At 41.9% G+C, this 14884-nt stretch overlaps 1 protein-coding gene across 10 annotated transcripts in view; it reads right to left on the bottom strand.

The window, feature by feature from the left end:
• SNX11 (sorting nexin 11) overlaps positions 1–14884 on the bottom strand; it is a 313669-nt gene that overhangs the window by 239286 nt on the left and 59499 nt on the right. For all 10 annotated transcript variants that reach the window (XR_003852223.1, XR_003852224.1, XM_029573703.1 and 7 more), the window contains exon 2: positions 12134–12185. Coding sequence is in view for 8 of the 10 variants with exons in the window: in XM_029573703.1 (XP_029429563.1) it covers positions 12134–12154 (21 nt within the window). In the remaining 2 variants the exon portion in view is untranslated. The remainder of the gene's footprint in view (positions 1–12133; positions 12186–14884) is intronic.

The raw sequence follows: 14884 nt of genomic DNA, 5'->3' as shown, positions 1-14884 counted from the left end.
ACGCCACACCTCCTCCCGGGTGCTCCTCTCTGTCATTGCAATATAATTTGTACCCCGGTATAGCACTGTCCCATTGGTTATCCTCTTTCCACCATGTCTCTGAGATGCCAATTAAGTCTATGTTATCATTCACTGCTATACATTCTAATTCTCCATCTTACTTCTTAGACTTCTGGCATTAGCATACAAACATTTCAAAGTTTGTTTTTTGTTTGTATTTTCATTCTGCTTTTTAATTGAAAGGGATAAGTTAGAATTTTTTAGCTCAGGTGAGTTTTTAGTTACAGACACTTGGACTATTTTTCTAATTATTGGAGTAAGCCAAGCTGCTATAGAGCCCCACACAGAAATAATTGTAAAGCTATACTAAAAATGTCACAAAACAGCTGCTGAACAGAATAATATCCAACAATTAAAAACTCAAAAATTATTAAAACATGTCCAAATATCAATATAGAAATGACTGTAGAAGACAACCAAACGGCCCATCCAGTCTGCCCAGTAAGCTTTGTACTTTTTTTTTTTCCCTCATACTTATCTCTGTTTCTCTTGGCTCTTAGTAACCTTTTGGTTCTATTTCCCTTCCACCCCCACCATTAATGTAGAAAGCAGTGTTGGAACTGCATCTAAGTGAAATATCTAGCTTATTTAGTTAGGGTTAGTAACCGCCACAATAAGCAAGCTACACTCATGCTTATTTGTTTACCCAGACTATGTAATTCAGTCCTTGTTGGTTGTGTCTGTAAATAGATCCACTTTTCTTCATTCCCCTTGCCGTTGAAGCAGAGCACTATGCTGGATGTGTATGAAGTATCGGTCTTCCTCCCCTGCCGTTGAAGCAGAGTGCTATGCTGGATATGTGTGAAGTATCGGTCTTCCTCCCCCGCCGTTGAAGCAGAGCGCTTTGCTGGATATGCGTGAAGTATCAGGCTTATTTGGTTTGGGGTAGTAACCACCATAACAAGCAAGCTACTCCCCGCTTTTTTGTGAATGCAAATCCTTTTTTCCACATTTCCTCTTGCCGTTGAAGCTTAGAGCAATGTTGGAGTCGCATTAACCGTGTGTATGTTTATTGAATAAGGGTATTATCTCCAGGTAGTAGCGTCATTCCCGCGAGCCATTCACGTCCTCTAGACTTTATGGATCCACAGTGTTTATCCCACGCCCCTTTGAAGTCCTTCACAGTTCTGGTCTTCACCACTTCCTCCGGAAGGACATTCCAAGCATCCACCACCCTCTCCATGAAGAAATACTTCCTGACACTGGTTCTGAGTCTTCCTCCCTGGAGCTTCAAATTGTGACCTCTGGTTCTGTTGATTTTTTTCCCGACGGAAAAGGTTTATCGTTGTCTTTGGATCAATAAAACCTTTCAAGTATCTGAAAGTCTGTATCATATCACCTCTGCTCCTCCTTTCCTCCAGGGTGTACATATTTAGATTCTTCAATCTCTCCTCATAAGTCATTTGATGAAGACCCTCCACCTTTTTGGTCGCCCTTCTCTGGACCGCCTCCATCTTGTCTCTTTGGAGATATAGTCTCCAGAACTGAACACAGTACTTCAGGTGAGGCCTCACCAAGGACCTGGTCCAAGAAAGCAAAGAGGAAGGCGATCTATGATAGCCGTTAGGATAAAGCTAAATTGCTTACCTTGTAATAGGTGTTATCCCAGGACAGCAGGATGTAGTCCTCACATATGGGTGACATCGGTCATGGAGCCCTATGTACGGAAAAACTTCTTTAAAAGTTTCTATGAAACTTTTGAATGGCACCGGAGTGCCTACTGAGCATGCCCAGCATGCCATGATATTCCCTGCCACAGGGGTCTCCCTTCAGTCTTGTTTTGTAGCAATAAGCGTTAGCCAAAAAATAAAATAATAAAACGTAACGGACCCAACTCCGCGGGGTGGCGGGTGGGTTTCGTGAGGACTACATCCTGCTGTCCTGGGATAACACCTATTACAAGGTAAGCAATTTTGCTTTATCCCAGGACAAGCAGGATGCTAGTCCTCACATATGGGTGATTAGCAAGCTAGAGGCTGAGTCATTTTGTGCTGAAGCAACAGTGAGGTATTGTTGTTGAAATGAATCAGCCGAAATCACAGCAGGTTGGATGTAGAAGGAGTTGGGATTACACTGGAAACAAGTTCTTTAAGACGGATTGTCCATAGGCTGAATCTTGTCTTCCTTCTTTGTCTAAGCAGTAGTGAGCTGCAAAGGTATGAAGAGAACTCCATGTTGCTGCTTTGCAAATGTCCAGAATAGGTACAGAGCGTAGGTGTGCTACTGAAGTTGATATCGCTCTTACTGAGTGTGCTTTTACTCGCCCTTGAAGAGTAAGGCCTGCTTTTTCATAACAAAATTGTATGCAATCTGCTAACCAGTTTGACAGAGTATGCTTACCCACTGCTTTACCTGGCTTATTTGGATCATAGGATATAAACAGCTGACTGGATTTTCTTTGGGCTGTAGTGCGGTTTAAATAGAAAGACAACGCACGCTTACAGTCCAAAGTGTGTAAGGCTCTTTCTCCTTGGTGAGAGTGAGGCCTGGGAAAGAATGTAGGTAAAACTATTGATTGGTTCAAGTGAAATTCCATGACAATCTTAGGAAGGAATTTTGGATGTGTCCGGAGGACTACCCTGTCATGGAGGAACTTTGTAAAAGGTTTGTATGTGTCTAGTGCTTGTAATTCACTGACCCTTCTGGCTGATGTAATGGCTATGAGAAATACCGTTTTCCACGTAAGGTATTTAAGGTCACAAGTATTTATGGGTTCAAAAGGAGAACGCATAAGTCTAGTGAGTATTACGTTCAGATCCCATTGTATGCTTGGGGAATGAACTGGAGGTTTAATGTGAGTTAGGCCTCTCATGAATTTACTGACGAGAGGCTGTGTGGAGATAGATGCATCTCCCAGCTTGTTATGATAAGCTGAGATTGCACTTAAGTGTACCCTTACAGATGATGTCTTAAGACCAGAGTCTGAGAGGTGGTAAAGGTAATCTAGTAGCGAGGTAGTGGGGCAAGTGAAAGGATCTAAATCTTTCTGAGTGCACCACAAAGTAAACCGTTTCCATTTGTAGGAATAATTCTTTCTAGTGGAAGGTTTACGGGAAGCTATCAGAACTTGAGATATAGCGGTTGGAAGGTTGAGTGGCTGTAAGATCAAGCTTTCAACATCCATGCTGTCAGGGACAGGGATTGAAGGTTGGGATGACGCAACTGACCCTGTTCCTGAGTTATGAGATTGGGAGCTACTCCCAGGCGAATTGGATCCCTGACAGAGATCTAGCAGTGTGGGAAACCATACTTGTCGAGGCCAATATGGGGCTATGAGTATCATAGTTCCCTTGTCCTGTTGTAGTTTCACTAAGGTTTTGGTTATGAGTGGTATCGGTGGATACGCGTATAACAGGCCTGAATTCCAATGGCGAGCAAACGCGTCCTTTGGTAGGCTGTTCTGCTGCCAGAGGAGAGAACAGTAATTGTTCACTTTGTAGTTGAGCTGAGATGCAAAGAGATCTATCGTCGGTTGACCCCAGCGTTGGAAGATCTTGGATGCTATTGTTGGATCCAAGGACCATTCGTGCGGTTGGAACTGACGACTGAGGCGATCCGCTACTGTGTTGTGGATGCCTGCTAGGTAGGTGGCCCGTAGAAGAATTGAGTGTGTCAGGGTCCAGTCCCAAATTTGTGCTGCTTCTTGACAAAGGAGGTAGGAACCTGTACCGCCCTGTTTGTTGATGTACCACATGGCTACTGTGTTGTCCGTTTGGATCAGAACAGTCTTGTGCGATAGAAACATAGAAACATAGAAATGACGGCAGAAGAAGACCAAATGGCCCATCCAGTCTGCCCAGCAAGCTTCCCTCATTTCTTCTCTCATACTTATCTGTTTCTCTTAGCTCTTGGTTCTAATTCCCTTCCACCCCCGCCATTAATGTAGAGAGCGGTGATGGAGCTGCATCCAAGTGAAATATCTAGCTTGATTAGTTAGAGGTAGTAGGGGTAGTATCCGCCGCAATAAGCAAGCTACACCCATGCTTATTTGTTTTTACCCAGATTATGTTATACAGCCCTTATTGGTTGTTTATCTTCTCCCCTGCCGTTGAAGCAGGGAGCTATGCTGGATATGCGTGAGGTATCAGTTTTTTCTTCTCCCCTGCCGTTGAAGCAGAGAGCTATGCTGGATATGCATCGAAAGTGAAGTATCAGGCACATTTGGTTTGGGGTAGTAACCGCAGTAACAAGCCAGCTACTCCCCGCTTTGTGAGTGTGAATCCTTTTTTCTTCTACCCTGCCGTTGAAGTTATGCTGGATATGCGTGAAGTATCAGTTTTTCTTTTCCCCTGCCGTTGTAGCAGGGAGCTATGCTGGATATGCGTGAGGTATCAGTTTTTTCTTCTCCCATGCCGTTGAAGCAGAGAGCCATGCTGGATATGCTTCGAGAGTGAAGTATCAGGTACATTTGGTTTGGGGTAGTAACCGCCGTAACAAGCCAGCTACTCCCCGCTTTGTGAGTGCGAACCCTTTTTTCTTCTCCCCTGCTGTTTAAGCAGAGAGCTCTGCTGGATGTGTGAAGTAACAGTTTTTCTTTTCCCTTGCTGTTGAAGCAGAGAACTATGCTGGATATGCATTGAAAGTGAAGTATAAGAATGGAGTGATCAAGCTAGTTGAAAGGCATCAGGAATAGAGGAAGGTGGAGGTAGTAATTTGGATATTTGGTTTGGGGTAGTAATCGCCGTAACAAGCCAGCTACTCCCGTCTTTGTGAGTGCAAATCCTTTTTTCCACATTTCCTCTTGCTGTTGAAGCTTAGAGTGATGTTGGAGTCACAGTAACCATGTGTATGTTTATTGAATAAGGGTATTGTCTCCAGGCAGTAGCCATCATTCTGGCGAGTCACCCACTCTTCATTGGCGGCCTCTTGACTTTATGGATCCACAGTGTTTATCCCACATCCCTTTGAAGTCCTTCACAGTTCTGGTCTTCACCACTTCCTCCGGAAGGGCATTCCAGGCATCCACCACCCTCTCTGTGAAGAAATACTTCCTGACATTGGTTCTGAATCTTCCTCCCTGGAGCTTCAAATCGTGACCCCTGGTTCTGCTGATTTTTTTCTTATGGTAAAGGTTTGTTGTTGCCTTTGGATCATTAAAACCTTTCAAGTATCTGAAAGTCTGTATCAGTCCTTGAACGCATGTAGCGCATAGCGTATAGCTCGAAGCTCCAGGAAGTTTATTTGAAAAGAGGCTTCGAGCTGTGTCCACTTGCCTTGTGTCTTTAGATGACCGACGTGTGCTCCCCACCCTAAGGTGGATGCATCTGTAGTTAAAGTCACTTGTGGAACTGGCTGCTGGAAAGGTAGGCCTTTGAGCAGGTTGTCCATTGATGTCCACCAGAGGAGTGCAGATCTGAGTTCTGGTGTGATATGAATGGGGGTAGACATTGGTTGAGTGGCTTGTATCCACTGTGCTTTGAGTGTCCATTGTAGTAGTCGCATGGTCAATCTGGCCATGGGAGTGACATGAACTGTGGAAGCCATGTGCCCTAGAAGAATTAGGCACTGGTGAGCTGTTACCTGGAATTGGTTGCGAAGATTGTGAGTAAACAGGACAAGTGTTTGAGCACGGTCTCTTGGAAGAAAAGCTGTTGCTATTGCAGTGTTCAGTTCTGCACCTATGAATTGTATCAGATGAGTTGGTGACAGATGGGATTTCTGGTAGTTGATGAGAAATCCCAAGGAGTGAAGCACTTGGATGGTGAGCTTGAGAGAAGTGAGAGCTCCTTCTTTTGATTGACTCTTGATGAGCCAATCGTCCAGGTAAGGGAACACATGCACCCTTTGCTTGTGGAGGTGTGCCACTGCTGCAGCCATGCACTTTGTGAATACTCGTGGTGCTGATGCAAGGCCGAATGGCAGCGCTCTGTATTGGAAATGCTGATCCAGTACCCGAAAGCGCAGGTACTGGCGATGAGGAGGAAAGATGGGAATGTGAGCGTACGCATCTTGAAGATCCAGAGAGCAGAGCCAATCTCCCCTTTGAAGGAGAGGCAGAATGGTGCCTAGGGATACCATTCTGAATTTTTCTTTTCTTAGGAATTTGTTGAGATTTCTGAGGTCTAGAATGGGTCGAAGGCCTCCTGTTTTCTTTGGAATGAGGAAATATCTGGAGTAGAATCCTCTGCCCTTTTAAGGCCCAGGGACTGGTTCTATGGCCCTGGCTCTCAGAAGGGTGGATAATTCTGTTTGAAGAATTATGGAATGTTGATTTATTGTGCAAGAGTGAAGTGGTGGATTTTCCATTGGGATAGTTAAGAAATCCAGCCTGTAACCGTGAGTCATGATGGATAACACCCACTGGTCGGTGGTGATGGAGGTCCAATTGTTGTGGAAGTACTGTATGCGACCTCCTACTGGTGTTTCTGGAAACGGGTTGATGTGGCTGCTGCTCTCTGGGGCTTTTCAGAAACCAGAAGTAGTTGTTGTTTGTGGAGGTGGCTGAGGTCTTGCTGGCCTTTGCCTAGGCTGTTGGCGTTGTGTTGGGCGGTTAGCCCTTGGCCTACCTGCTGGGGGGTAGTATCGACGTGGACGGTAGTACGGTCGGCGAGTGTCACGTCTGGGATACTTTCTGGAAGAAGGTTGAGTTTCTTGAGGTTGAGAGGATAATTGTTTTAATGTCTCGGTGTGGTCCCTTAAGGTTGCCACAGCTTCCTTAATCTTCTCCCCAAAGAGGTTATCCCCCAGGCATGGTAGATCCGACAAATGCTCCTGAACCTCTGGGCGAAGATCAGAGGCCTTCAGCCATGCCCACCTTCTTGCAGCTATACCCGATGCTGACAATCTTGCTGCTGTCTCAAAGCAATCATAAGTTGCTCGACTTCATGCTTGCCCGAGTCAAGGCCCTTGTGTATAATATTTTGGAAGGACTCCTGAAACTGCTCTGGAAGAGAAAGAGAGAGTTCCTGAACCTGTTTCCATAGGTTCCTTTGGTACTGGTTCATGTAGAGCTGGTAAGAAGAAATTTTTGAGACCAGCATGGAACCCTGAAAAATCTTTCTTCCTAAGTTGTCCAGGAATCTACTTTCTTTCCCAGGTGGTAGGGAAGCATGGGACTTTTGTCTTTTTGCCTTCTTTTGGGCAGATTCAACCACCACTGATTGGTGAGGCAGTTGAGATCTCTGGAATCCTGGAGTAGGCTGTACAAGGTAAGTGGCTTCAGCCCTCTTGTTTACCGCTGGTACAGAACTTGGGTGCTCCCAAATCCTGTGCTGTAGTTCCTGGAAGACTTCATGAACCGGGATTGCCAACATTTCCTTTGGAGGGTCCACAAATTGTAGGACTTCCAAAGTCTTTTGCCTCTCATCCACCTCTGTTTGGATAGGAAAAGGGATGGTGTCCGCCATTTCCTTTACGAAATTCGTAAATGAGAGGTCCTCAGGTGGAGATTTTCTATGGTCATCCGGTGGAGAAGGCTCTGAGAGTAATTCTTCATCCGAAGAATACTCAGAAGTAGAGTCTCCAGGCTCATGATGTGGTATGTGGTAAGAAACTGGGTCACTAGGATGTGGTGGCACAGGTGAACGAGGCCTAGAAGGCCTTGGTACTCCCGATGGGCCTGGAACTGGGTCCAGTGGTAATTGCCTTGGTACTCCAGATGGCCCTGGAACTGGATTCTGTGGTAATTGCTTGGTAAGGATATCCAAGAGTGAGTCCAGTTTATTAAAGACCGGATGTAGCATGGTGACATCCTCAGTAGGTACCGGTGCTGGTGTCGCTGGCACCGAGGAAGGGATCGGTAGAGGCGTATGCGGCATCGGTGACTGTACCGGGGTAGGAATCGCCTCCGGTTCCCGTGCCATCGTCGGTGACCTCGGAATCGACGGTGGCGGAATGGGCATCGATGGTGATGGCATCGGCATCGATGGCGGAATCGCCTCACGTAGAGCTTGTTGCACCGCTTGACGTATGAGGGAGTCAAGTTCCACTTTCACAGCTGGTGAAAACAGAGCAGCTGTGGAGGGAGGCGGTGGAGGCGATGCCGATACCCCCTCAGAGCCCTGAGGAGGTTCGGAACCCGGCACCGATATCGGTGGGGATCGCCCTGCAGTAGGCCTTGGAGCCTCTGTCTCCGTCTGGGTTTTCTTTGCCGGAGAGGCCGTACCTGTGGAAGTCTCTTCGGCTACCGTATCCTGTCGCCGTCGATGGCGAGGCTTCTCCTTTTGTTTGTCGCTTCCAGAAGTCGATGCCTTCGATGATAACGACTGGGATGAAGCTGAGGCGTCTCCCGCCTCCGGATGTTTTTTCTTCATCATAAGCTGACGAACTGATGTCGATGGAGAAGACTGAGTTGAAGTCGACGCCCGTGGAAGCAGTTGTATGGAAAAAAGCTGCTCCATTTTTTCAGCTCTAAGACGTCGACCTTTACTGGTCATTTCAGCACAAGACTTGCACGTTTGAATGTTGTGGTCTTTGCCTAAGCAAAGAACACATTCAAAATGCAGGTCGGTAATCGACATAGTTCTTGTGCAGTTTGGGCACTTTTTGAAGCCGGAGACCATGGCGCCGGACGGCCGTCGACGGCGAAAAACCCCCCAAAATTATCGTTCCCAGCCGGGAATCGATAACAGAAAAACGTTACCTGCCGGTAATAAAATGGAAAAACCCCTGCGGCGAATCAAATTTTTCCGAATTTTTTACAAGGTGAAAATCACCTCAAGACTCCAATTAACCCGCGATGCTAACGGCTTCGCGGAAAAAAGAAGACTGAAGGGAGACCCCTGTGGCAGGGAATATCATGGCATGCTGGGCATGCTCAGTAGGCACTCCGGTGCCATTCAAAAGTTTCATAGAAACTTTTAAAGAAGTTTTTCCGTACATAGGGCTCCATGACCGATGTCACCCATATGTGAGGACTAGCATCCTGCTTGTCCTGGGATAAACACAAAAATAGATGCCTGGATCTTTTTCAATTATTTATTCAAACAGAGACGTGTTCACAATTCGCCTGACTCAGGCAGAGTTTCGCGGCTCAAAAGCCGCTGCCTCAGAGGCTACAAACAAATCAAATGTAAATTAACATCAATATCTAAAACAACATAACCGATTACCAACATCATTAAGATCTTATAAATATTAAAAAGTCATTATTAAAAAATAAAAAACTTTTTTAATCCTTCACTAAGATCTCAGATATTGATTAAAATTATTAAAATGACAAAAAATATTTATTAATAATATCAAACATACCCAGAAATATACCTATTTAAAAAATGTTTTCAAATAAATTATCCATTCCTGCTTAAGAACATAATATTTAACACTATATATAATTCTTTGCAGGTACAAAGATAAATTTACCTTCAACAATCCACAGTCGTAATTAGAACTTAGAGGTTAGATTCTCATCCAATATACAATCAATGATTGTCAGCAATGCAAGAGTCAACTGGAAAAAGTGTATAAGACAACTTAAAAAGTTAAATATCATCTTAACTCATAACAGTCAATCTTATTGCATTCCTGATTATTTTAACTGTCAAATGGCAAGAAATTAATTAAAACACTGAACATTGAAAACACATGGAGTTCTCTGATTATGCTAGCCCATATTTCAAGATTTCAAAACCCAAAAATTAATATGTTAATATATACTGCACTTGTAAGATATAAAAATAAATAAACAAACATGCCATTGAAAATGTTACAAACACATTGTTTCACCCTTAATTATAAAAACAAGATAATTACTTGCCTACTATTTTGTGTTGCATTAAAGGTGGGGTGCATCTTGCAGATATAAAAAAAACTCAATAAAATCACAAAAGTAAAAAGACAGCCTTACTTGCTAAATTAAAGAACACATAGGGAGCTAAATTCTAATAGTGAAAAAGTGGTCAATTAAAACGCTGTAAAAAAAGTTAAAGACCTTTTTACCTTTCACAGCAGTGCACAGCTTCACGTCTCTGCTCATACTGAGCTCAGCGCTTGAATTCCTCCATTTTAAATAGCCATTTTTGGCGCCAAAAATCGGGACCATAGACTAACTAAAATTTTTACCAAGTTTCAAATTAAGTTCATACTGATCTAAGAACACTTAAACTCATTTAGAGTCTTAAAAGTAATGTTTATTCTTTTAAAAAACGATTTATAATCACTTGAATGGGCGTGTTCTCAAATGTCAATCAACTATGTGGGTGTGTCCTTTGTGGATTATCATCGGCTAACAGACACAAACCCTATTACAAAGAATGAACTAATCATTTGATCAATGGCATGTTACGAATAACCAAATAAAATTAAATTGAAAATTCACTGCTGTGAAAGGTAAAAAGGTCTTAACTTTTTTTACAGCGTTTTAATTGACCATTTTTTCACTATTAGAATTTAGCTCCCTATGTGTTCTTTAATTTAGCAAGTAAAGCTGTCTTTTTACTTTTGTGATTTTATTGAGTTCTTTTTATATCTGCAAGATGCACCCCACCTTTAATGCAACACAAAATAGTAGGCAAGTAATTATCTTGTTTTTATAATTAAGGGTGAAACAATGTGTTTGTAACATTTTCAATGGCATGTTTATTTATTTATTTTTATATCTTACAAGTGCAGTATATATTAACATATTAATTTTTGGGTTTTGAAATCTTGAAATATGGGCTAGCATAATCAGAGAACTCCATGTGTTTTCAATGTTATTCAGTGTTGTTTTAATTAATTTCTTGCCATTTGACAATTAACAAAATAATCAGGAATGCAATAAGTGACTGTTATGAGTTAAGATATTTAACTTTTTAAGTTGTCTTATACACTTTTTCCAGTTGACTCTTGCATTGCTGACAATCATTGATTGTATATTGGATGAGAATCTAACCTCTAAGTTCTAATTACGACTGTGGATTGTTGAAGGTAAATTTATCTTTGTACCTGCAAAGAATTATATATAGTGTTAAATATTATGTTCTTAAGCAGGAATGGATAATTTATTTGAAAAAAAATTTTAAATAGGTATATTTCTGGGTATGTTTGATATTATTAATAAATATTTTTTGTCATCATTTTAATAATTTTAATCAATATCTGAGATCTTAGTGAAGGATTAAAAAAGTTTTTTATTATTTTTTAATAATGACTTTTTAATATTTATAAGATCTTAATGATGTTGGTAATCCGTTATGTTGTTTTAGATATTGATGTTAATTTATATTTGATTTGTTTGTAGCCCCTGAGGCAGCGGCTTTTGAGCCGCGAAACTCTGCCTGAGTCGGGTGAATTGTGAACACGTCTCTGTTTGAATAAACAATTGAAAAAGATCCAGGCATCTATTTTTGTGTTTATCCTCACCAAGGACCTGTACAAGGGGATAATTACTTCCCTTTTCTTACTCAATATTCCTCTCTCTATGCAGCCCAGCATTCTTCTGGCTTTAGCTATCGCCTTGTCACATTATTTCCCCGACTTCAGATCATTAGAGTATCATCTGCTCCGTGCACATCAGCCTTTCTCCCCCCATCGAATACAGTTCATTCGAATTTCCACTCCCCATATGCATGACTCTGCACTTCTTGGCATTGTATCTCAGCTGCCATATCTTCGACCACTCTTCCAGCTTCCTTTTCTATTGATAGTCATCTCCCTCCACAATATGCATGTCTGAGTTGCTCAAAAAAAAAAAAATCATCAATATGGAAAAACAGGCAACAATCATTCACTTGTGTGAATGATTTATCCTGTTTTGTTGATGGAGAAAGTGAAGTTGCTTACTTGTATCAGGCATTCTCCACAGAAAACAGGATAAATCAGACATATACCCAAGCTTCATCCTGGGGAATTAACTATTCAGCTCTGAATTAGACTGAAGGGACTCATGAGGTAACAGCACATGCTCAGAAAAACCTAAGAGGAAAGCTATTCTGTGTTGGAGCTGTCAGACGATATCACCTACATATGTGTAATTTATCCTATCTACAGAGAATCCCTGTTACAGATAAGCAACTTCACTTTCACCTATAAGATTATAAAAAGCTGTCTTCAATGATCTATCAAATCACAAAGTAATCCTGGAATTCTTTATAATAGTGCACAGTTTTAAGAAGCAGAAATATTTTGCTCTTGACAGTACCAACAAATCACTTACCTCCTCCTGATTTGCCAACATTATCCCTTGATCACCAATGCAAAGGCATCATCTACAGGAAAGAAAATTGTATCCTGGTAAGCAGCAATTCTAACAGCAAAAAAACCAACCCTAAAACTCTGGCACTTATAGAAACACGGAATATGACAGCAGGAAAGGCCATAAGATTCATCCAATCTAACCAATATCATCCCTGATGCATACATAGACCACAGTTGATCGTAGGCATTCCCTTCAATCTTTTGCAAGAAGGGAATTATCCGTGCTTACCCCAGGCTTTCTTGAATTTATTTTCACCATGCGCATGCACATAAGACGCCCGCGCATAGGTATTAAAATCTACCCCATAATGTGCAAACACAACGAACTGTCACTAGGGGTTTATTTTTTTTTTTAAAGAATAATTTTTATTGACGAACCAATCATTTTAGGTTACAACATAGTAAGTACATTCCAATACAAGAAAATGTCAGAATTACCCAACTATTGAAATAACAGTACTACAATGACATATCAGGTACCATATTGAGAGTTGTACTAAATAGTAACGTAACATTTGCATAACAGTAACCTTGTGTGAACTATATACTGCCTTCAGCAGGCATGTTATTGAAAAAGGGTATTTATCTTTATTGGGTTATGAATATTCCCTTCCCCTTCTAAACCCCCTATTCCCTATCCCCCCTTCCCCTCCCCTGGTACTTGCCATTAGTTTGGAATAAGAAAATGGGATACAATTAGACTGTGCAGGTGATTACACAAACTACATGTAATAACAAGCAGACTACATGAAGTAAAGAAGTAATGAGTACATGAAGTAAGGAACACATGAAGTAATGAAGTAATGAGCTATGTGGATGGTTAGTCCTAACCCCCAGATAGTATTTAACCATAAGGTCTTCTATCTCCTGCTACGATACCAGAGACCAGAGAGACTCACACTAGAGACTCATGATATTCTCAATGAGCCAGACTTATTCGGGGAATTCCATGTAGCAGTTAATTGGGCTCTCAGTTAGTCAGTCAATGACGACATTTATTTATTTATTTATTTAACATTTTTATATACCGAAATTCATGTAGCAAAGTTACATATCATTTCGGTTTACATTATAACAATTAACAGGCATATAAGAATGCGGTTACATCGAACAGATAGGATAACTTGGATCAATGAACTGGGGAGTAAATTACAATGATTACGATTAGGTAATAATATTCTATAACTGAAATCTGGCTAAGTAAATAGGGAGTCCTGTTACAAGGAGCACATTGATGGGCGATTATTGTTATGTATTAAAAGCTTGTTCGAATAGCCAAGTTTTGAGTCTCTTTTTAAAGGTGATTGGGGAAGGTTCCTTCCGGAGTTCTGGAGGTAGAGTTCCATTGCGCAGGGCCTGCTGTAGATAGAGATAGTTTATTTAACAAGGTTTTGATAGGTGGGGCAAGGAGAGTGCCTCTATAAGCTGCTCTCGTCGGTCTGGATGTAATATGTGGTTGTAATGGGATGTTGAGTTCTAGTGGAATGAGCTTGTGTATAGATTTGTGAATGATTGTGAGAACTTTATACGAGACTCTGAACTTGATAGGGAGCCAGTGTAGGTTCCTTAGGATGGGGGTAATGTGGTTTCTTTTGTTGGACCTAGTCAGAATCCTGGCTGAAGTGTTCTGAAGCATTTGTAGTGGTTTTATCGTGTTGGCTGGGAAGCCTAGTAGAAGGGAGTTGCAATAGTCGATTTTTGAGAAAATGATTGCTTGAAGAACTGATCGGTAGTCTTGGAAGTGGAGGAGGGGTCTGAGGCGTTTCAGGACTTGTAATTTAAAGAAGCCATCCTTCGTGGTGTTATTAATAAATCTCTTTAGGTTTAATTGATTGTCCATGATGACTCCGAGGTTTCTGACTTGAGAGGATAATGAAGGTTGACTGGTGGGGAGTATGTTGGACATTGCATAGTTGCTGTTCTGTGAAACGAGGAGTAATTCTGTTTTGTTGGGATTAAGAATTAAGTTGATGCTCAAGAGCAGATTGACATATATAGTCCCCATATCTCCTTGAAGCGTGACATCTTCTTGGTTGCTAGAGATGAGGCAATTAAAAACTCCATTTGAAGCAAATGATGAAACTGTTGCATCCATGAGGCCACCAAGTCTGGGGATTGCACTGTCCAGGAAGAAAGAATTGCCGATTTTGCCATCAGGGCCACTTTATCCAGAAAAAGCTGTTGTGAGGAAGTACTCCATGGTATTTGTGAAGAGTATATCCCAAGAATCCAAGTTTCAGGGTAATATCTCTTTTCCACAAACTGACAACTTTGTGCTGTAAGAATTCCCATAACTTGTAAACAGGGGGACAGGCCCAAAAATTGTGCAGTAGATCAGGTTTAAAAGCTGAACAGCGTGAGCAGTTGGGCTGCAGGACTAATCCCATGTAGTAAGCATGTTGTTGTGTATAATAGGCATGATCAACCATTGTGGATATTCTTTTAAAGCATGACAGTAACATATCTGTGGTCAAGGGGGTGCGTCCCAGCACCCTGTTCCAGTAGTCAAGCAGGGTCCGCAAGTGTGGATTCGGTCTTAGATCCATTAAAGCCGTATAATATTGAGCACATTTCAAACGCTTGTTGTCCGGACCTAACAGTAGCGTATGTAACGAAGAATAGGAGGTGAGCTTCGGATTTTTCCCCAGCATATCTTGTACAAAATGACGAAACTGAAGAAATCTGTAGTGATCTCTATTAGAGAGAGAGA

This window comes from Rhinatrema bivittatum, chromosome 12 (assembly GCF_901001135.1).
Source record: "Rhinatrema bivittatum chromosome 12, aRhiBiv1.1, whole genome shotgun sequence".
NCBI lineage: Eukaryota > Metazoa > Chordata > Amphibia > Gymnophiona > Rhinatrematidae > Rhinatrema > Rhinatrema bivittatum.
This window is presented reverse-complemented; position numbering and strand designations above follow the sequence as displayed.